Source organism: Arvicola amphibius, chromosome 6 (assembly GCF_903992535.2).
Source record: "Arvicola amphibius chromosome 6, mArvAmp1.2, whole genome shotgun sequence".
In the NCBI taxonomy this organism is placed as follows: domain Eukaryota; kingdom Metazoa; phylum Chordata; class Mammalia; order Rodentia; family Cricetidae; genus Arvicola; species Arvicola amphibius.
The window spans coordinates 130,159,227-130,181,304 of NC_052052.2; the positions used below are offsets into that span (position 1 = coordinate 130,159,227).

Consider the following 22,078-nt stretch of genomic DNA (forward strand, 5'->3'; position numbering starts at 1 on the left):
TGATCAGCCCCAGAGGAATGACCCAAATATGACAAGACTAGAGAGTTCCTACTGAGTGCCTACCCCAGCACGACTGATGTGCTAGTTGAGTGGCCCTGCCCACTATAAGAATCACAACCTCAATCAGCTCTAGAGACCCCTACTCTTAAATACCATTATATACCCGCAGTGACTATTTCAATGAACAGTCGGAAGAAAACAGAAATAAAAAGAACCCCAGAGTATCGCAATTATTTCCAGGGAAATAAATACATAGGTCCTAAGAGAATAGTCAGAGAACAAAGAGCTTAAGTTAAACAATTCCCACAAAGCAGAATAAATACAGAAAACAAGAAGATTTTTACCTTTAGAAGACACAGCTAGGGGATCCAGATACTGAAAATAAAATAAAACAACCAACCGAATTAATCAACAATCTAGGACTGTTGAAGATTTATAGAAACAATTCAAGGAAATTTCCCAGAATTTGCAACACTCTACTCCCTAGTAGGAACAAAAGAGCACCAACCCAGAAGGGCATCATGAACTTCAGAAACAAGGCCAAAGAGACTCTGTTAGCAGAGACATAGAAGATACTGGAGGGAAGCTGGGCAGAGACTTCTGAATGCTGAGGGCAAATGATTTCCAGTCTAGCGTTTGGCATCCACCCAAGCAACCAATACAGATTTTCTTCAGATATGAAGGCCTCAGAATGTTGACTTCCAATGTATTCCTTCCACAGGAAGTTACCAGAGGACGGTTCTACCAAGGGAGGCAGCAAACCAAGCTGACATGAAGCGGCTGATCCACCAGAGAAGAGGAGCGAGGGTGAATTCAGGATGATGCCTATGGCAGGAGGTCCTAGCTGGAGGCTTTCCCCACTCACTACACACAGGGACCTGCTTGCCAAGGTGTCAGAAGCTCTCCAGAAAGACACATTTGTAAATACACCACGAAGACATCTGAATATTCGGGATGGAGGTAGTTTTTGAGAAAGTGAGGACAACACGAGATACATAGAAACTACAAAAAGCACAGTCAGAACAAGAACAGTGTGTACTGGCTACAGGCTTAATAACGTGGACAGGGAATATCGACCTAAGCAAAGCTGGAGGAAGGGAAGGGAAGCTGTAAGGAGAAAGCTAAATTCTTTTTTTATATGTTTTTTTTTATATTTAAAAATTTCCATCTTCTCCCCTTCTCCTCCCCCTCTCCTCCCCTCCCCTCCACCCATACCCCCCTCCCTCTCCAAGCCAAGGAGCCATCGGGGTTCCCTACTCCATGTTAAGACCAAGGTCCTCCCAACTCCCACCAGGTTCAGGAAGGTGATCGGCCAAGCTGAGAAGGCTCCCACAGAGCCCGTCCATGCAGAAGAATCAAAGCCCAGCACCATTGGAGCAGAAGGAGGGAGAACATGAGAAAGAAAGTCAGGACCATGAGGGGTGCATTCACCCATGGAGATGGTGGGACAGAACTAACGGGAGATCACCAACTCCAGTTGGAATGGGACTGATGGAACATGTGACCAAACCGGACTCTGAATGTGGCCGACGGTGGGGGCTGACTGAGAAAGCTAAATTCTTACATCCAGTTGTAGGAAGGCCACAGCGATCCAAACTGAAGGACTGAAGAAAGGACAATTTAAATCTGTTAGGAAGTGACACGGAGGTCAGCACTAAGAGATTAAGGACAGACAGACAGACAGACAGACAGACAGACAGACAGATAGATGATAGGTTTTCTTTGGGGAACTAAGGGAGGAAGGAGGCTAAGGATCTGAGTTGCTATGTATTAAACTAAAATTATATTAAAATGACACATCTGCCAACATGACTTCAGCAGTAACTTTGTACAGTTATTCCCCAAAGGGTTACTCAATATGAGCTGGGGCCCTTATGTCCCTGGCCTGGGAGTGGGGCATGGAGACAAGGCAGGAAACCCTGGTGGCAGAACCTGGAGGTCTCTGTGGCAATACAGAAATCTTCCCCACTGCCACTGTCATGTATGCAGAGCTCCAGTAGACATGAGCATCACCGTATGAACAGAGTAGGGGGGCAATGGGCCATGATCAGATACCCAGAAGCGAGAATGAGGAAAGAGCCTAACAGATGAGTCTTACTTCATCCTCCAAGGCTGGACTGTGTGTGTATATGGTGGGGTGGGTGGTCAGGGTCGGGGGCGGGTCCGCAAAAAAAATAGCAGCTGTCCTGAGATCACCAAATTTGAGTTAGGGGACACGATCCATACAGTATGTTTTCCTGGTTGTTTTTGTAGTCCACTGTGGCCTGTAGGTCACTTTGCAGAAAAAGAGAACTTCGGGACATTTGACAGTAAAACTGATGGGACAAAAGGTATACTATATGGCACATTGAAGCCTCCATTGCCACCAGGATGAATGAAGAGGTGTTGGAGAAGCAAAGAGATTTTTCTGTTGTAGATTTTGTTTTGATTTTGTTGTTTGTTTGCTTTTTCTTTTGCTCGCTTGATAGCTTACTTTGATTTGTTTCCATATGTGTGTATGTGGGTATGGCAGGGAAGAGGGAAGGATGGGGCAGGGATTGGGAGGTGAATGGAATTGGGAAGCATAATGTGAAACTTCCGAAGAGTCAATAAAGAAGTTATTAAAGAAGAAAAAGAAAAAGAGACCCTTAATTTCTGATCACGCTGTTTTCACCTCCTGTGTGCTGAATGGTAGGCATACACCACCATGCCTAGTTTCTAGAGTCGGACATGGAGCCCAGGGCTTCATGCATGCTGGCAAGCACTCTGCCAACTGAGTCAAATCCTGGCTCATCTACAATTTTCTGAATTCCAGGCTTGGTCATTTCTTAGGACCCACTCTTTTGGCATCTGTGATCTTTGATTTTGCTGACAGCCTTTTATTACTCTTATCCATGCCCTTCCCTTGGGACTTCATTATTCTTTGGTTTTCTATCTTCTTACCTCCTTGAGAGCTTCAGGGGTCCTCTTGGATAGTTAGGAGTCAGGGAGTGGTCACGGCTCTCAGCAATTCCTATCTAAGAGGCAATGCAGGTACAGGGGACAGGAATACTGTTTAGTAGACAGAACAGGAAGAAGGAAGTGAGGTAGATGGCTCAGACAATTGCCCTGCCTCTGCAACCAGATGCGATGAAGCTCCAGCCCAAGATGGACGTACGCTAGAAACTTCCCGGTAAGACACCGCTCATGGTGTTACATATATTATTAGATATGGGTTAGTAAAGATGTGAATAAGAGGCTGAAAATAATGGGCCAGGCAGTATTTAAAAGAATACAGTTTCCGTGTAATTATTTCGGGTTTTAAGCTAGCTGGTGGCCGAGAGCAGGGCGGCGGGAAGCCGCCCGCAGCTCATCACTACAGTCAGACACTAATAACAGCTGTGACGATGTGATTGATTACAAAATCAGCATGGTTCAAACCAAGGACTGGAGCTGGGGAGGTGGCTGTCAGTAAAAGTGCACAGACCCGAGGGCCTGAGTTCAGATGCTCCGTCCCCATGTAGAAGCTGGTAGGGTGGCTCATGTTATAACCTCAGCACTGCAGAATCAGACAGGTACCCTGAGTTTGCTGGCTGACTATTCTAGTCACTTGGTGATCTCTGGGCTCTGTCTCAAAATCAAGGCAAGCAGTGATTGAAGATTACTGATAATCAATCCCTGGGCTCCCCACATGTGCATGCACACACATACATATAGGCATTGCCTCGCCCTCCAGGACTGGTCTTGACTAGGGACAAAAGAAAAGACATATTCCCTTCCCTCTGGCTTTACTTCCAAAGTGACAACAGGCACTGTACAGGCTTGGGCTGTGTTCACAGCATATCTACTGCTCTGTGTTTATAATCTCCCCAAGCAGAAAAAGGTTTTCTAGTGACACATATCCTAGAACTTAAAAGGTTGATTAATAAAAATGAGGCTAATACATGGGAGGCATGACGGTCCTCAAATATACCATGCAACAAGCAGTTAGAGCAGAGACTCAGTGTAACTGCTTCTTACACTGCCAGACAACATCCAATATTCGTTGCCACCTTTAGGTGTTCAGGTCAGTTAATAAATCTGTATTATAATTGTCACAATACTAGGGATAAATGCTTAATGCAAGAGGCATACAATTTTTTGTTGATGGGGTATATAATTACATCAAGCATAAAAGTACAGACTTGAAATCTAATAGTTTTAATATATTGCAGTAACTATTTTAGTGACTATCTTAAGTAGGGTTTTATTGCTGTGAGGAGACACCATGACCACGTCAACTCTTAAAAAGGCAAACATTTCATTGGGGCTGGCTGGCTTATAGGTCAGAGGTTTTGTCCATTATCATTATGCATGGTGGATGCATACAGGCAGACAATGTGCCGAAGGAGCTGAGAGTTCTACATCTTGATCTGCAGGCAGCAGCAACAGACTGCACACAACATGGTTGGGGGGGTAGCTTGAGCTTTTAAGACCTCAAAGCCCTCCCTGACAGTGGCACACTTCCTCCAATAAGGCCACACCTCCTAGTAGTGCCACTCTCTATGGGCCAAGTCTTTAGACACATGAGTCTATGAAGGCCATACCTATTCAACCCACCACAGTGATTGAATCTTCATTTTTTAATGAGAATTCCATACATGTATAAGCGTCTGACTCCCCATTTCATTTCCTCTCCTTCATGTCTTCCTCTCCTACTTTTCTATCCCTACTTAGTGTGCTGTTTCTAAAATCACATGGAGTCCACTAAGTCTTGCCTGGGCATGTACAGGTGTAGAACCATCTACTGGAGTGTAGGAGGCCTTTCAAGTGCCCCATCCCTGAAGAGAACTTATTCTCCGTCACACAGTAGCCACCAGTTGCCAATAGCAAGGGTGCAGGCCTTCATGAACCCCTTCTCACCCATGCTGGGATTTTGCCAGGCTTGATCTTGTTCAGGTCTTGTGCAATTGCTATGAGCTGACATACACAAGGGCCCTGTCATGCTCAGCAAATGATGCTGAAGATGTCCACTACCTGTGGCTCTCGCAAGCTTTTCCCCTCTTTCTTGACAATCCCTAAACCTTGGGGGAAATGAGATGACATAAATGTCCCATTTAGAGCTCAGCAATCCAGTTGCTTACTCCCTAGATGACTACCAGTTGTAGATGTCTGTATTAATTACCATTTACTGCAAGAAGGTTCTCACAAACATCAGCTGACGGAAAAGGCATTCTATGAAGATGGAACTAGGAAATAAGCCAGTGCAGCTACTCTAACACTGTAAAATAAACTCCAGAGCCAAGCTAGTCAGGAGAGACAGGGCTGGCCACTGCTACTCATCAAGGAGCCACCCCCCCCCAGGGGGGGAGATACTACAAACCTAAACACATTCCCACTGCGTTGATCAGTTTATGTAAACATTACACAAACCTACACATAGCTTGGAAGAAATCTCAACAGAGGAGCTGCCTTCATTAGACTGTCAAGTGGGCATGTGTGAGGGGCATTTTCTTGATTAATGATTGATGTGGAAGGGCCCAGCTCACAATGCAAGGTGCCACTCCTGGGTGGATAGCAGGCAGAGAAAGCCATGAGGAATAAGCCAGTAAGCAGAGTTCCTGCCTCTAGGTTCCTGCCTTGATTTCCTACCCTGCCTTTTTCTAGTGAAGGGCTGGGACCTGTAACATGAAAGAAACCTTTTAGTCATGCTTATAGCAGTAGAAAGCAGAATAGGACACCTACAAAATACAAGTACAACCAATTTCATAAAAGAAATACTATTAGACCTAAAACCCACAGAATAACCCCAACACAGTGATAGTGGGCGACTCTGATACTTCACTCTCACTATATCTGAACGAGTTCATCTGGACAAAAACTAAACAGAAATATTGAAGTCAAATAACATTATAAATCAAATGGACCTAACAGACATCTATAGAATATTCCACCCAAACACTAAAGAAATACACATTCTTCTTAGCAGCCCATGGAAATTTCTCTAAAACTGACCAGATGTTAGGACAAAAAGTCTCAATAAATTTAGGAAAATCGAAATCATATCCTGTATTCTATCTGACCAAAATGGGATAAAGCAAGATCTCAAAAACAACAGAAGCTACAGAAAGCTCACAAACTCATGGAAACTAAGCAGCACAGTACTGGATGGTAACCAGGGCAAGAAGAAATCAAGGAGGATACTTAAACATCTGTACAATTGAATGAAAATGAAAATACAACACCCAAAAATCCATGAGACACAATGAAGGCAGACCTAAGAGGAAGACTTACAGTCCTAAAAAATTAAAAAAATTAGAGCTCTCAAATGAACAGTTTAATGATGCACTTGAAGGCCCTGGAAAAACAAAAACACCATACACAAAACAGTACTAGGAAGAGGTGTCAAAAAATCAGGGCTCAAATTAATGAAAAAAAGAAAATAGAATTGATTCTTTGAAAAGATTAACAAGATGGACAAAGCTCTAGCTAAATTAACAAAATTAGAGATGAAAAGGGAGACATCATAACAGACACTGAGGAAACTTGAGAGAAGCAAAAAGACAGACTTAAAAAAATCATATCGGGCCAGGCGGTGGTGGTGCATGCCTTTAATCCCAGCACTCGGGAGGCAGAGGCAGGCGGATCTCTGTGAGTTCGAGGCCAACCTGGGCTACAAGAGCTAGTTCCAGGACAGTCTCCAAAAGCTACAGAAGAAACCCTGTCTCGAAAAACCAAAAAAATAAAATCATATCGGAGGCTGGAGAGATGGCTCAGTGGTTAAGAGCACTAACTGCTTTTCCAGAGGACCTGGGTTCAATTCCCAGCATCTGCACTGCAGCTCACAACTGTCTGTAACTCCAGTTCCAGGGGACCCAGCACCCATGGCAAAACACCAATGCACATAAAATAATAATAAAAAACCCCAAACAAACATGTTCTACTAATTTTTATTTTAAAGCAGTAGAAACTTAAAAACACAGAGCTCTTCCACAACTAAGAGTATACCACTCTACAGCAGACATTCAAACAGAAACACACACCATTACTTTGTACTCAAACCAGAACACAATGCACCACACTCCATGCACTTTCTCTAAGGAACTACACGCCAGGCTGACAGAAGCACAAGGTGAGACAGTGAGCTGTGCCTGCCAGTGGTGCTTGTTTTGCAATGCCCACATCATTTCTGGAACATGCCACTTTCATGGTACATTGATATAGAAAGTCTTAGAAAAACCAAATTATTTCGAATAGCCCTTTTAGTCCTCAAGGTGAGACCAATGTGGTAACTCTCATGAAGCCAAGTAGAGCCACACAGGCATGGACTTGCTAAAGCCAGACGCTCCCTAAGGAAAAGCAAGTGGCCTGTCACAAAGCCTGGCTGCCTCTGGGCTTTCTCCTAACTCATGTCTTGTTGCTGTGCCTCTCTTCACCACTAAAGTCACACTCATCTGTAAGTCACGCTTTCGAAATCCCCTTCTTCCACGAAGTCCCCCAAGACTTGTTGGAAGTTGTCTCTGAGCTCCCTCATTTGGGTATGGGGATTTCATGCCACTCTTCTCCACTCCCTGGGCCATCAAAGTGTTCACATGCTCTGAGCTGTGGCCCCAGTGGAAGGATGACAAAAACTCTGTTGGACTGGGAGGAAGAAGTGGGTTGTGGTGAAGCTCAGGGCCAGGAAACCAGAAGGTTGTAAGTGCAAGCATGGGTCTCCAGCCACCTCCCAGCCTTAGAATCTCAGAAGGAACTTGCCCCTCGCTAGGCCTGCCTGAGGCAGTCCTAACCAGTGTCCGGGATGGAGTCACTTAGTGTCCACAAACACAGTATAAACCAGAGAACTCAATAATTTATTTTCAATATTAAAATCAGAAGTAAACACACAGTATAAAACAGAGAACTCAACGTTTTATTTTGAATATTAAAATTAGAAATATAAACAATTACAGAGCTAATAAAAATGTTGAAGAAAAGACACTTAGATTTGAGTACTGAATTTATTAAGTATTTAAAATAACAAATCATTCCATACTTCCACTTTGGGATTGAGTTTGGTTATGTTACCTATAATACTGGTGTACAGAGAGACAGTGCTCTATACACTTCTCAGCCTTACCAACACACGTGCGAATGATTAAGTCTTTATTTCCAGTTACTGTGACAGACACTCACTGACCTTAATCCTCCATATTGTGCGCACACTGTGCTCTGAATTACGTGACCTAAGAGTGACGATAACTTCTGTCTACTGAAAGAGAGGCGTCTACACTATCCCTACGTCATTTTGACAACTGAAGCCACGGGTAGGATGAAGTGAGGTGAGAGAGCCGCTTGCAGGTCACAGTGACCTGCATCTACTGTGCAGGCCAGTCAGCAGTGAGTCACTGCTCAATGCTTGGTGACCCAAGGGCACCTCAAATCTTTACAAAACACAGCCTGTGTCTTTCCAGCTAGGGAGCAAGACACTCCAAAGGGTGGGAAGAAACAGAGGAGTGGCCTGCTGAGGGGAAGGAGTGCCGCCTTCCCCAGGAGCTGCCTTTTCTTTAGGTTGCAGTGTAGACCACAAGGCTTCCACAGGGCCTGTGGGTGTGCAGGTCCTTGTGAGCCCTCACCACACCAGTGCACACTGACAGATCAACTTGTGGGAGTGACAACCAGAAATTTCAGTGTGTAGCACTGGGAAAATTAAAGTCAGACTATAAAATTCAGATCATTTATGGCCATCTGCATCACAAATTATCCAAAATTTAACATTTTTATATGTAGATCATATATTTTTTCTAAACAAAAACAAAAACAAAACAAACACCTAGGAACTTTAGAACGATTTGTATGAAATGATGATTTTTTTCGGTTTTGGGCACAGCTCCAAAGCTGTGACTTTAAATCTCTTCTCGAATGCCTCATCTGGACCGGAGATTGCCAACACTGAGGCAGTAAACGGGTGTTTAGAACTGCATTCATTTATACCACGGGCCACTCCAGAACACTCTAGAGAAGTCCCCTGAAGCTCACACCATACAACATTTAGCCAAAAAAACAAACAAACAAACAAACAAACAAAAAAACCATTTAGAAGAGTATGCTATGTAGCCTTATAGGACCAAAGCTAATAACAATAAAAACTGTTTGTGCACATTTAAGATAGGGTTGTTTAAACAGGCTGAAATTAAATATCCACCAACATCTTTTTGTGCCGCCATGCTGGGGAAAAGAGAAGTTAAACGCAGTGCTTGGACATGGGCTAGCCCTCTCGCACAGGAAGAGGACGGTCTCACACTGGCTGTCTCTGGATGCTCTTCCTCCACAGGCAGCTATGTTTTCATCATGGTTGGAGATGCAGCTTGGAAACAGGCGAGCTGCAAGTGCATACTGCTCTTGAACTTGTTGAGTAGCTCTTCTAGTAACCTAAAGGGAAGAGAGCGCTTAACATTCTGACAGTAAAGGTCTGTGCTAGCTGTATGCCAACTGGACACAAACTATATTCATGAGAGGAGGGAACCTCAATGTGAAAATGCTGTCACAAGTAGGCAAGACTGTAAGACATTTTCTAAATTACTGATTGATGGAGGAAGGCCTTGCCCACTGTGGGTGGTGCTATCCCTGGTCCTGGGTTCTGTAAGAAAGAAGGCTGAGCAAGCCATGAGGAGCAAGCAAGTAAGCAGCACCACTCTATGGCCTCTGAATCAGCTCCTGCCTCCAGGTTTCTACTTCACATGAGTTTCTGCCCTGATTCAATGATGAACAATGATGTAAAATTATATGACAAATAAACCCTTCCCCCCACATTGCTCATAGCCATGTGTTTCATCATAGTAACTCTAACTCAAAAAAGGGGTTGTCCTCCTTTGCTTTTCTGGTACCGTGATGTAACACCATGGCCAAAAGTAATTTGGAGAGATTAATGTTGATTACAGGTTACAGGTCCATCTTCATCTGGGGAACCAAGGCAGAAACTCAAGGCAGGAGTTTGGAGAAGAAAGCAAAGAGGGATGTTGTTTACCGGTTTGATGTCAGGCCTGCAGTAAACCACCTTTCTTACACAGGCCCAGCCCACCTGCCTAGGAACGGTACAGTGCACAGTGGACATCAATTAGCAATCAAGAAAATGCCTCTCAGGCTACAGGCCAATGTGGTAGGAGCAATTACTCAACAGAGGTCCTGCTTTCCCCAGCTGTCAAGTTGACAAAGAAGAATAGCCATCACACTAGCTTAGCAACTCAGCAAATATGTAGGGAGCTGGTGGCCCAGGTCTGACTACCATGCTGTGTTCTGAAGTCATTGTCTATGGGATCTTAGTCAGTAACAGAAATATCTCAACCAAAAAGAAAGGGGCTGCTCAAAGAATACAATAATATACAAGTCTTTATTTTTCTTCAGTTATTCTCTTGATACTCCTTCTCTAGAGTCCTTCCTAGAACAGAATAATACTTAGGCCTACATTCTAATAATTACTCTAACAATCAAGAAAAACTAAAACTTACTTTGTTTTCTTCAGTTCTATGATTGTCAGCAAGCACACAGCCTAGGATGGTTCCAGGTGACATGGCTTTCACTCTACTCATTAAAATTTTCATTTCACTTTATTTATTATTATTGCCTGTGTTGGGGGTGGGCCTGCATGCCACGGCACACATGTGGAAATGAGAGATAACTCTATGGAGTCAGTTCTCTCCTATCTATACGAGGTCGCCGCGGATTGAACTCAGGTCACAAGGCTTGCAGCATCCAGTGCCAACTGCCTTTACCCGAGTCATCTCGCTGACAGACTCTCAGTTTATAATGTAGATTACTCTAGATATTTAAACAAAACATTTATTTATTATCATTCTGAGTGAAAGAGAATGTGGTATGGGTGGGCACATGAACACACATGCAGGCTGGAGGACAGCTCATAGAGTTCACTTCTCCCCTCTCTTTCTATGAACTCTGCACACAGAGCTTAGATCAGTTCCATGGTAGGTATTTTAACTGCTGAACCATCCTGTCCTAGACCCTGCAATCTGTTTGCTCCCGAATACTGACATTACAGGCATACAAGCCCTGACACACAACAGCATTTAGCTCCAACAATCGATCACTGGTTGTTCTCAATGTTCAAATGCACTAGCCTTTTGAAACACGTTTCATATATTAAGGATACTGGTGACTATTTTTTTTTTTTTTTTGGTTTTTCAAGACAGGGTTTCTCTGCAGCTTTTTTAGAGCCTGTCCTGGACCTAGCACTTGTAGACCAGGCTGGCCTCGAACTCACAGAGATCCGCCTGCCTCTGCCTCCCGAGTGCTGGGATTAAAGGCGTGCGCCACCACTGCCCGGCTACTGGTGACTATTCTAAAAAAATATTTATTTATTTATTTATTTATTTATTTATTTATTTAGTATACAATATTCTGCCTGTGTGTATGTCTGCAGGCCAGAAGAGGGCACCAGACCTCATTACAGATGGTTGTGAGCCACCATGTGGTTGCGGGAATTAAATTCAGGACCTTTGGAAGAGCAGGCAATGCTCTTAACCACTGAGCTATCTCTCCAGCCCCCTGGTGACTATTTTTTAATCTTTTATTTTAAAGAAATGAAAAGGTCTTGGAATGAATTCCAAAACAAAAACAAAGTAAGGAATGGAAGCAGGGTATTCTGTGGTGTGGGCCACTGTTCTGCTGCTTGCCTGCCACACGCAAGGGTGTGAACTGGGGTCAAACATTTGGGAAGGCTGGTTTGCCCCCTTTTCTCCCAAGCTCAGTCAGTCTTCATGATTACTGCTGGTCCAGGCACTTTCTCTACACATCTGGCCTCTGGGCTTGTCCACAGAGCCCGGTACTGTGTTTTCCCCAAGCAAAGGCAGGTGGACTTTAACTAGGAACGGTGACAGAGCAAAAAGCTACAGGGTCTCCACGGCCTAAGCTGAGGCTAGACTGGGCATTCACAAAAGGTGCCTGGCCTAGACTTCCCCTCAGGTTACAGCTTCCTGTTACATGAAGAATAAAGTTTAAGTTGAGGCCATGCTCATTAATGTAGCGATGACAGAGCTGTTCTATGCCATGTTTGTGACTTGTCTAATGGCGTCTTTTATAGAAGTCAAAGCCGGTGGATGGTCCTGATCTCTCTTCCTCACCCAGAAGCCAGTGCTGCTGCTGACTGAGTCAAACGGCTTTCCTAGATTTTCTGTACTTGTCACTTAAAGCTGTGAACCAAAGCTAAAAGACAGAATTCAACCTGTCACCCGGAAGATACGCGAGGCCTGGGTAGCCTGGCATACCGTATTCCATATTCCAGGGTAGCCTGCACTCTCCTCACATGCGAGCGAACCTCTCTCCGACTCTTCAGACGCTCTGGCTACCAGAGCTTATGCAGTTCAGTCGGTGGGCTCAGGAGAGCACCCAGAACTTACTTTTTGTCTGCGCCACTTGCAAGTTGAGGTAGGGCTTCCAGGGCCTGTTTAAAACTAGATCTGAAACACAAAAAGCACACCAGTCAGACGGCCCACAGTTCTGAGCAGCTCGTTAGGGGGATCACTGTAAACATGCCTACGCTCATTTTAGATATAGAGACACTAATGGAGGCCAGTGATGTAAGCAGAGATGTCTGAGAAAAAGTAAAAGTGAAAAGCAACAGAAAAAGAAAAAGGGAAAGTAGGGCTATGGTGGGCAGGCTGGCAGGGCTTCAGGGGCAGGGCCAAGGAGAACAGCCAGGAAGTGGAGCCTGACCCAGACAAAGGGAGGCTGCTCAGGGCAGTGAGGCTGGGGTGACTGTGCAGAGCCCAGGGCAGGCGGGAGAGGTCTGGGGGGTGGGGGGTGGGGGGTGCACCTCTAGCTAGAGCAGCTGTGAGGGCAGGAGGGCAGTAAGGAGAGACAGGATAGGTCTAGATCCGTGCTCAGAACAGCCGCAGCGTTGACAGGGCCTGCTTTACAGCTAAGCCTTCTCAAAGTGGACACTGGGGGACAGCTTCTAGTTCTTATGAGAATTAACATGGACAGGAAAGGAAGATGTTTACACGAGAAAGGTAAAATGAACGACCTGAAGAACTACCTACTTAGTAGTTTAGTTTTTCTCAAGTAGAGAGCACCAGGGGGATTACTGAGAGGGGTGAGGCTTATATTGGAGAACGTAGTTAATAATACTGACTGCTCCTGAGAATAGTTTTGAACTTTTCATGTCCTCTGCTTTTGTAGTGGAGCTGAAGAAATACATGTAATCACTACTGATGAAGGAGGTCCTCGATCCTGTATGACAACTATACTCTTCAACCGACCAGGGCATGAACGTCCACGCGAGCAGAATGAAAGTCCTTACAGAATCCTAAAGACGCCTCTGGGAATCCTCCATTGTCCCTAGTTGAGCAGCTTGTGGGTGGGGACAGTGTGTGTTGGCACATTAGGCTGCCTTTCCCTGTTCAGTGGGCTCTCCTCTTTCCTGCGGAAAAGGGAAGTCCCTTTCTTTGTCTCTACTACATCTTGTTCCCCATAGGGCTGGATTAACTGAAGCAAACACATTGCTTTATTGTTCTTTGTTGTCAGGACAAAATGACGGTAATGAAAATGAAGGGCATTCTACCATTTGTAGGACACTGACAGCTTTGAAGGTGACCTGACACATGCTATGAAGCTTCCAATTCTGTGTAGGAGTTCATAGGATGAGTGTCTCTAATCTGAAATCCAACATGCTCCAACATTTAAAATGTTTAGAGCACCAACATGACGGGAAGTTCCCTATCAAACAGTAAACGACTTCTCTTTCATTTTATGTGCAGGGGTGATGTGGGATGCCCTCTGTATGCTGTGAATATGTCTTATTGTCATTGGTTAATAAAGAAGGTGATCTGGTCAATATCCAGGCAGAATAGATCCAGGGGGAAAATTCAAGCGGAGATACATGGAAAAAGGCAGAGTCGGAGGGATGGACACCATTAAAGGCCACCAAAGGAGAAAGATGTTAGTCAGAGCATTACCAGTCAGCCATGGCTACATGGCGATACATAGGTTAGTAAGAAATCCTGTCTCAAAAAACCAGAAAAAAAAAGGGCAGTGTAGTTAATTTAAGTTGTAATAGCTAGTTAGTAAAAGTCTGAACTAATAGGCCAAACATTTTGTAATTAATATTAAGCCTCAGAGTGGTTATTTGGGAACTGGTGGGCAGGAGAGAAACCTCTAGTTACACGTGGGTATTTTGCCTGCATGTATGTCTGTACTCCACATTCATGACTAATGGGTGTGGAGGGCAGGAGAGGGCATTGGGTTCTCTGGGACTGAGATGCAGACAGTTTGAGCCACCATGTAAGTTCCGGGACTCAAACCGAGGTCCTCTGGCACATCTGTCAGTGCTCTTAACCACTGAGCCACCTCTCCAGGCCCTCAATCATTAAGTGATTAACAACTGTATTAAATTACCTTTAGTCATGTGTTAAATAAATTCCTTGTTTAGACCTGAGTTCCATCTCCAAGATAACTCTTTATGTATCACAAATATTCCAACACACACACAAAACCTAAAATTGAATATGCTTCTGTTCCTGGGTATTTTGGATACAGGATACTCAATTTGTATTATCTTGAACCTAGGTTCCAAAAGGTTAAGTCCAGGCGATAAACAGGCCATATGGATGGACTAGATACTTCCAATTGTCTGTACCATTTTAGGCAGGAAAAGGAGTGGTTGGGAAAAGGTGTATTTAAACAATGAACACAGGAACCAACTAGAAATAGTTTGTGGAACACCATGGCAGGCAGGAAGAAGACAACGTCACCTGTTAAGAAAATAATGAGCATTTTCAGTTGAAATGGTGACAGCCAGGCTATCGAAGGCCCAGATGAATGAGCGGTGTCCCGCAGTGTCCTCGTGTTCACAGCACAGACTGACTTCCCGGGCAATGCTGTGACTGTGGCAAACATTCTGCGCACGTGGGCAGTAGGTCTGTTCACTTCACCTACTGATGTCTCAATAGTAGGAAATCCTGACTTTCATTCAAAACAACTAAAAGTTACCATCAAATTTCCACTACAAGACTCTGCAAAGAAACCACAGGCTTCCTCTTACGCTGATATTTACAACACTCAAACAGTCCATCAAGTCTGGTGAAGATTTAATTTTTTTGTCTTTCCTTTTAAAAGAGTATGTCATACTTGGCCATATTATTTAAAAGATTAAGTTATATAAACAATGAATGAAAAAGATCACATTAAATTTACAATGTGCTCTAAAGAAGTGGCCTTGAGAGTCACTATCTTGAAGGTTTGTACTTTTGAGTAAAAATTTCTAATGAAATATCAAATTTTTTTTTTTTTTTTGGTTTTTTCGAGACAGGGTTTCCCTGTAGTTTCTAGAGCCTGTCCTGGAACTAGCTCTTGTAGACCAGGCTGGCCTCGAATTCAGAGATCCGCCTGCCTCTGCCTCCCGAGTGCTGGGATTAAAGGCGTGCGCCACCACTGCCCGGCTCAAATTTATTGCAATGCAAATTTATGAGCATCTTTGGTAAGTTATCTGCACAGAGGACACAGAACCTGAGTAAAGTAATCTTGATATAAAAAGAACTGAGCCGCAACACTCAGCATCTCACCTGCTTTCCGGGGTCAGGTAAATGGCTACGGTGTCTCTCAGAGCACAGATTTCAAGTCTTGCCTGAAGATGGGAAAAAGGCAAAAGTGACAAGTGTCAGCCAAGCGACAGCAAGTGCTGAGGAGATGGTCTGAAGCCTGCTTACTGTAGGCCAGGCTGGCCAGAACAACAACATGATGACAACATGCTGTAAAAGACTCTCAAAGAACAGCACTAACATACCAGTGTGTCCCCTAACCCTGCTGTGTGGGCAGGGGATGGACATACTGCGTAAGAATTAGTAGCTTACTAGTATTTGCCTTTTAGTTTGGTTGTGTGTGTATGTGTGTGTGGGAGGTACAGAAACATTAGCCTGACTGGCTGGACTTGCATCTTGGCACCTACATCCTTTCAGGTATAGTCTCTTCTACAATAAAACCAAGCTCTACGAAGTCAATACAATTTTTGTTAAATTAACGGATGAACTTTGAGAAAAAATGCAAATTGACAAGTTAATCCTAAAATTCACGTGGAAATGTGAAAATGATGTTGGAAAACAACAACAGATTGGGAAGCCTCACATTTTCTGACTTCAAACATTCACACAGCAAGCATGTCCGTGTGGCTCCACACATGGACAAGCACGGAGCTCGTACTGCAGAATGGGAGCCAACTGACTTCAACAAGGGTCCCAAACCATCCAGTAGGGAAAACATGCATTCAATGAACAGAAACAGCACAACTGGATCTCTACACGAAAGAATGAAGCCCAAGCCACTCTTAACGTAACTCAAAACAGACCACAGTCAGACCTAATGTAAAACCAACAATGGACTATAAACTCTCAGAAGAAACAGCAATAGGTTTTTGTGATTTCAGCAAGACTTCTAGGAAAATATAAAAAGTACAAGGAACCAAGGGGAAATCAGCTGGACTTCATCAAAGGAAGCACAGCTACTCAGCAGAGATGCCATGGGGAAAGTGAGACCACAGCTCACAGAACAAGACACCCATTCACAGCCAGGACGATGGCCAAAGTCCACAGGGTAGTTTGCTAACGAGTGTTGATAAGGCGGGGGGGAGGAAACAAAGGCCTTGTAGTGGCTGTCGGGGGACAGCAATGTCACTGCTTTGGAAGACACTGTGGCGCTTCTGATGATGAGATGTGCACCTTCACTCTCACTGAGCCACACACCAACCTTTATTCTTTTTATCTGGAGACAGTCTTGCTGAATGGTCAGGCTGGCCTTGAACTCATTGTACAGACCACGTAAACCCTCATTTGCCATCTTCCTGTCTCGGCCTCTGGAGGAGCTGGGACTGCAGGTGTGACCACCATGCCCAGCAGTAGATAATTCTTACTTCAAGTTTCCTAGTCTGAGGCAGGCTGGTCAGAGTGGAATCTGACCACACACACACGTGTATGGGACCAGCCAGGAATGTGGGCAGTGCGCGCAGAGCTGCAATGGTTGCCTGTGTTTGGGGCTGCTCTAAATTCTAAACCACAAAGACGGGAAGATTTATACTGAAGTGGGACAACTTTCATGCTAAAAACCTAGAAAAACTGGGAAATTTACTGAAGTTCCATTTCTTCTACATCTACTCCCTCAATGCCAGTTTGTTCTTTGATGTCATCGACTGTGATGCTTACTTAAACATACATGTTAAGTTTGCGACTGGTAACTGCAGCAGGCAGGCCTGAGAGAGCTTCCTCAGCTGTCAGCTGGAAAACTGCAACTACTCTGTTTTAGTGTGTGTGATGCACGCACATGTGTGTTTTACTGAGGAGTGAACCTCCAGGATCTCATACAAGCAAGCACATCTTACACCACAAAACTACACCCACATCCCACCACTGCTTCTTCTAATGCACACCCACTGTCTCAATACACAGGAAGCTCACAAGCAGGCCCTGTCCCGTGTCCTAACAGTTACCTCACTGAGCAGGAGGAGACAATCAGCGCTGGATGCTCTGGAAAGACATGGAAGGACCGTGGGTCTGTGTTCAAAGAGTTTTATAAAACTCTTGTTCTGTTTTAATGCCTGAAACAGAACCTCTGGGAACTGCAGACAACACACAGTGTGTACGTGTGTGCATGCACAGTAGGCATATATGTGTGTGTGTGTGCTGAACAGTAGCTATGGCTTGTGGGTGTGTATGTATGGGTGTGTTGTGTGTGTGTGCACGTGCGTGTGTGTGTAGGTATGCCTGTGAAATTAGCAGGGGCACTGGAAATACCAGCTGTGTCTACAAGGCAGGTAGTTAACACACAGTTGCCTATTTAAAAACAAATTTCTCTATGAAACCGAAGGACTGGGTACCTGCAGTGCTCCATTTCTGCTGAAGGAAGACACACACTGCATCAGCCGGCTCAGCTCTTCAGAGACTGCTTCCACCACCCTGGACAGGACCCGGGGCACCAGTGCTTTGGAAACAGTGAACACCTAATGGAAGGTTTGGAATAAGAAACAGAGCGTTACAGATACTTTTCCTGGCTCCTGTGTGTCAAAACAGAGTAATAAGTAAAATAACAATTTGTTGGTTTTCTAATATAAAATTTTAAAATATCAAAGTTATGAACAGAAGATAAACTTCAGTTTTTAAAATTTATTTTTTGTGTATATGTTATTTTGCCTCACAGAAGTACATGTACCACATGTATGCCTGGTGCCTGTGGAGCTCAGAAGAGGGAATCAGATCTTCTGAAACTGGAGTCACCAATGGTTATGAGCCACCATATGGGGCTGGGCTCAAACCTAGGCCTTCCATAAGAGCCTCAAGTGCTTTTAACTTCTGGGCCACCTCTCCAGTCCCCAGATATACACTTTGGCTACATTTACTGATTAATGACAAATACAGCTTTTAAAAAAAGTTACTGCAGATGTTGACTAAAATTTGTTTTGAAAATTTTGTCTTTTTTTTTTTTTTTTTTTGAGACAGGGTTTCTCTGTAACTTTGGAGCCTGTCCGGGAACTAGCTCTTATAGACCAGGCTGACCTTGAGCTCAAAGAGACTCGCCTGTCTCTACCTCCCCAGTGCTGGGATTAAGGGCGTGCGCCACTACCACCCAGTGAAAATTTTATTTTTTTAATGTCCCTTTTATAAGAATCAAAATTTCTAAAAGGGATAAAACCTCTGGGTCGGTATTTGCCCAATTTAAAAAAGATTAAGTGAGCTGACGCTGGTGTAGTGGTGTGCATCTGCTGGCCCAGTTGCTCACACAGGGGATTGGGAAGAGCTGCAAGCCAGGAGTGTGAGTCTGGCGTGGGCAACACAGGGAGACCCTGTGTCTTATAAACAAATGAGTTTCATTATCTGTAAGGATAAACATTCTAGTTTGTGTGTGTGTGTGTGTGTGCTAGAAATACATATTTTACATATTTCTTTTCATCTGACATACAACATTGTTAAATTCTAGCCACACCCCCCCCTCCCCCACACACACACGTTAGCATGCATATGGAGGTCAGGAGATCACTTAGAGGAATTGGTTCTCTTTCATTATGTGGATTTTGGGGATCAAACTCAGTCCATTGGGCTTTGCAATAAGTGTTTTTCTCTTGGTGGCCCTATTTCAAATTTTAACATTTGACAAAGTTATATCTGGAGGTTTAGTATTCACCAATTAAAGTATGTTTTCTCTTTAGCTTTGCCTGTTCCCAGTTTGAGTGGCTAGTGTTAATTAAACATTCTTGTCAACACAAACAATTTGAGCACTCAACAAAAATTTTGCCAATTTAAGATATTATTACAAATGGTAGCCCTGGTGAAGTTTGGGTTACTGGACTAAAAAGGGACTTGAAAGGCTGATAATTAAATAACCTCACAGCTACTGATAACGGCTAATAGCCAACCTTCAAGACAGGACCAGAGTGACCCTCACAGTCCTTATGTCTGCAGTTCCTGTTCTCTGCATACAGGGTGTTCCCACCCACCAATCATTTCATTTAATGCTTGAATCTTAAAAGAAACTAACACAAAAATTATCTCATATGTTTAATAAAATTACAGAGATCCATGAGCCCAACCCCTGCCAGAGTTAAATCACATACGATCTTTCTTTCTAGAGAGACTCTCACAAGCGTCTTTCCTAAGAAGTGCAAAGCTAGGAGGCAACATCACTCCTGTTTTCTCTGATCACTCTGTTCTTTTGTTTTTGCCGTCTTTATCCGTGTTTTTCCAGATACCATGATGGCCTACAAACTTCTAGATGGAGAAAGCCTGCCTGGTGCCTATAGCTGAGCTGAGGAGACATCTGACCCCAGAGCTATCTTGACCTTAATTTAGTCTACGGCTTCCCACCATTCTGTGAGCAAACCTTAGAGTGCTGGCCATAAAGCCTGCAATGGACTGAGCTTGCTGCATGAAAATGCAGCAGCAATGGTGGTTGTGGCACCAATGGTGGTAGCTTGTTTTCCCATGTGCCTCAGAAGAGTGACTCTCACTCCTAGGATGTCCAGTAAGGATGCCTGCGTGATGCTCAGATGATAACTGTGGGGGACAGCTTGTGCGAATCATGGGCAGCAACATCCACACACCCCTAAGCAACACAACTGATTTACTAGCTTCAGTGTTTAGGCTCACAGAAGACATGTACAATTTCAGAAAACACTAAGTTTTACACACACACACACACACACACACACACACACACGCATAGGTACACACAAAGACACACGCACACACAGAGACAAGCAGAAGCACTGCACACAGACACACAGGCACACGACACATACAGATGCACATACCTATGAACATGCACACATATAGCCATACTCACGCATCATGCACACAGACGCACATATAAATAACATACATGTGCATACAGACATACATGCACACAGACACATGCACATACACACAAGAAAGCTGAGCTCTATTTTACTTATACGCTCAAGATACATTCTGAAGGGGGGGGAAAGAGACCCCTCTTATGAATAATAATTGAATTTGCTTCTTTTTCTTTCTTCCCCCTCAATTACCTACTTTTGTAGGAACAGTTAATGACAGCTTACCTCTGCATGCACAGCAATTATGTTCACCAATGCTTCTTTTAAATAGTTTCTGACACCTGAAATCAAGATGGGGGAGGGAAAGGCACTCAGTGAAATCCTCAGCCAGCCTCTCCCCTGCAGCATCAGCATGCAACTGCCAGAGTGGTCTGAGGGAAACTGAAAATAACACCATCACTGTCCATTTCCTTCTGAGATAGACTGGTGAGAGGACCATTTCCAGAGAGGGGAAAACAGAACAGCGTGAATGAGAAATTTTCTTTCACTCTTTTTCATTCTTATCACTGTTTTCTCCGAGTTTACTTTCAGTTGGTCTCAGAACCAAAACTTAAAATGTCCTTCTATTTCACATGCATATCAGAGAACGTGCAACGGACAAGAGGGGAGAGTTGGAGTCTTAAGATGCATGTTGTACGTCCATCACCGCATTGCACAGAAGGAAGTTCTGATTCTGAGGAATCACTATTTTTCCTGTGTGTATACGTGTTTATTTGTACCATGACCGTGCAGGTGCCTGCTGAGACTAGAGGGCTAGATCCACTGGAACTGGAGTTACAGGCAGCTGTGAACCACAGGACATAGGTTCTCTGCAAGAGCAGTAAGTGCCCTAAACTGCTGAGCCATCTTTCTAGCCCATGAATGACTTTCACAGAAGAAAACCCTAAGGTCCGGGAGATCACTCAGGGGGGAAGTACTGGCTGTGCGAGCATGAAGGCACGTGCTTGCAACCCAAACACCCATGCAAAACCCTGGGCTGAGCAAGGCTGTTTGTGCCTTTAACCTCAGTTCTGTGGGGGTGGAAACATGAGGATCGCTGGGGTTTCCTGGATGCCAGCCTCGCTCCAGGTACAGTGATAGACTCTGACTCAAGCAAGTAAGGCAAAGAGTGAAAGAACAGGATTCACAGGTGTGTGCAACCCCCGCCCATGTGCCCACATAGCCCACTACACACAAGAAAAGCTTGTTACAAAATTAATTAAACCTGATCCTATAAGCAAGTTAAAGATTGGACAAAATAAAGACATCAGACTGTGGGGCCCGAGTTAATGAGCACAGCTCCAGTTAAGAGCAGCACCCAGCTTATGGTGCAGAGTGTGTGGTCACAGCGCTCTGAACCAGCTACCTTCTAGCTGTGACTTTGGTGAGAAAGCCTTCCCACGTGTCAAGTGAGTATAGATTTTGCAGCTCTTCTGCCAGACTGCAGTGAGGATTAACGGTGACCACACATGCACATCACTGTGCTCCTTAAGAGGCCACCATGGTGTAAGAAAAACTGGGAGTAAAAGCACAGTGTTGTTTTACTGTAACTCCAAACGACAGCTTTTTTCTGCAGACTCCAGACTGTCTCCTAGAATTAACTACAAAGGCTGAAGGTCACTACTCTCCCAAACTGTCATCCATAGCATGAATATGGACAGACCATGAACTAGAATCAATATTTTCTGGTTGTTCTGAGACAGGATCTTGTGCAGTCCAAGCTGGTCCTGAACTCACTATATAGTCAAAAATGACCTTGAACTTATCCCTGTGGTTCCCCTTCCTTAGTGCTGGGATTACTGGTTAACTCCAAGGGAAGCAGGACAGAAGAACACAAGGGAT

At 44.3% G+C, this 22,078-nt stretch overlaps 1 protein-coding gene across 1 annotated transcript in view; it reads right to left on the bottom strand.

The window, feature by feature from the left end:
* Positions 1-7,825: 7,825 nt before the first annotated feature.
* Positions 7,826-22,078, bottom strand: part of Exoc2 (exocyst complex component 2) — a 162,982-nt gene continuing 148,729 nt past the window's right edge. Inside the window, exons 24-28 of the mRNA XM_038334501.1 lie at positions 20,483-20,538; positions 17,789-17,911; positions 15,489-15,550; positions 12,327-12,386; positions 7,826-9,345 (exon numbers count right to left, since the gene is read on the bottom strand). Of these exons, the coding sequence (XP_038190429.1) occupies positions 9,252-9,345; positions 12,327-12,386; positions 15,489-15,550; positions 17,789-17,911; positions 20,483-20,538 (395 nt within the window). The 3' untranslated portion in view covers positions 7,826-9,251. The remainder of the gene's footprint in view (positions 9,346-12,326; positions 12,387-15,488; positions 15,551-17,788; positions 17,912-20,482; positions 20,539-22,078) is intronic.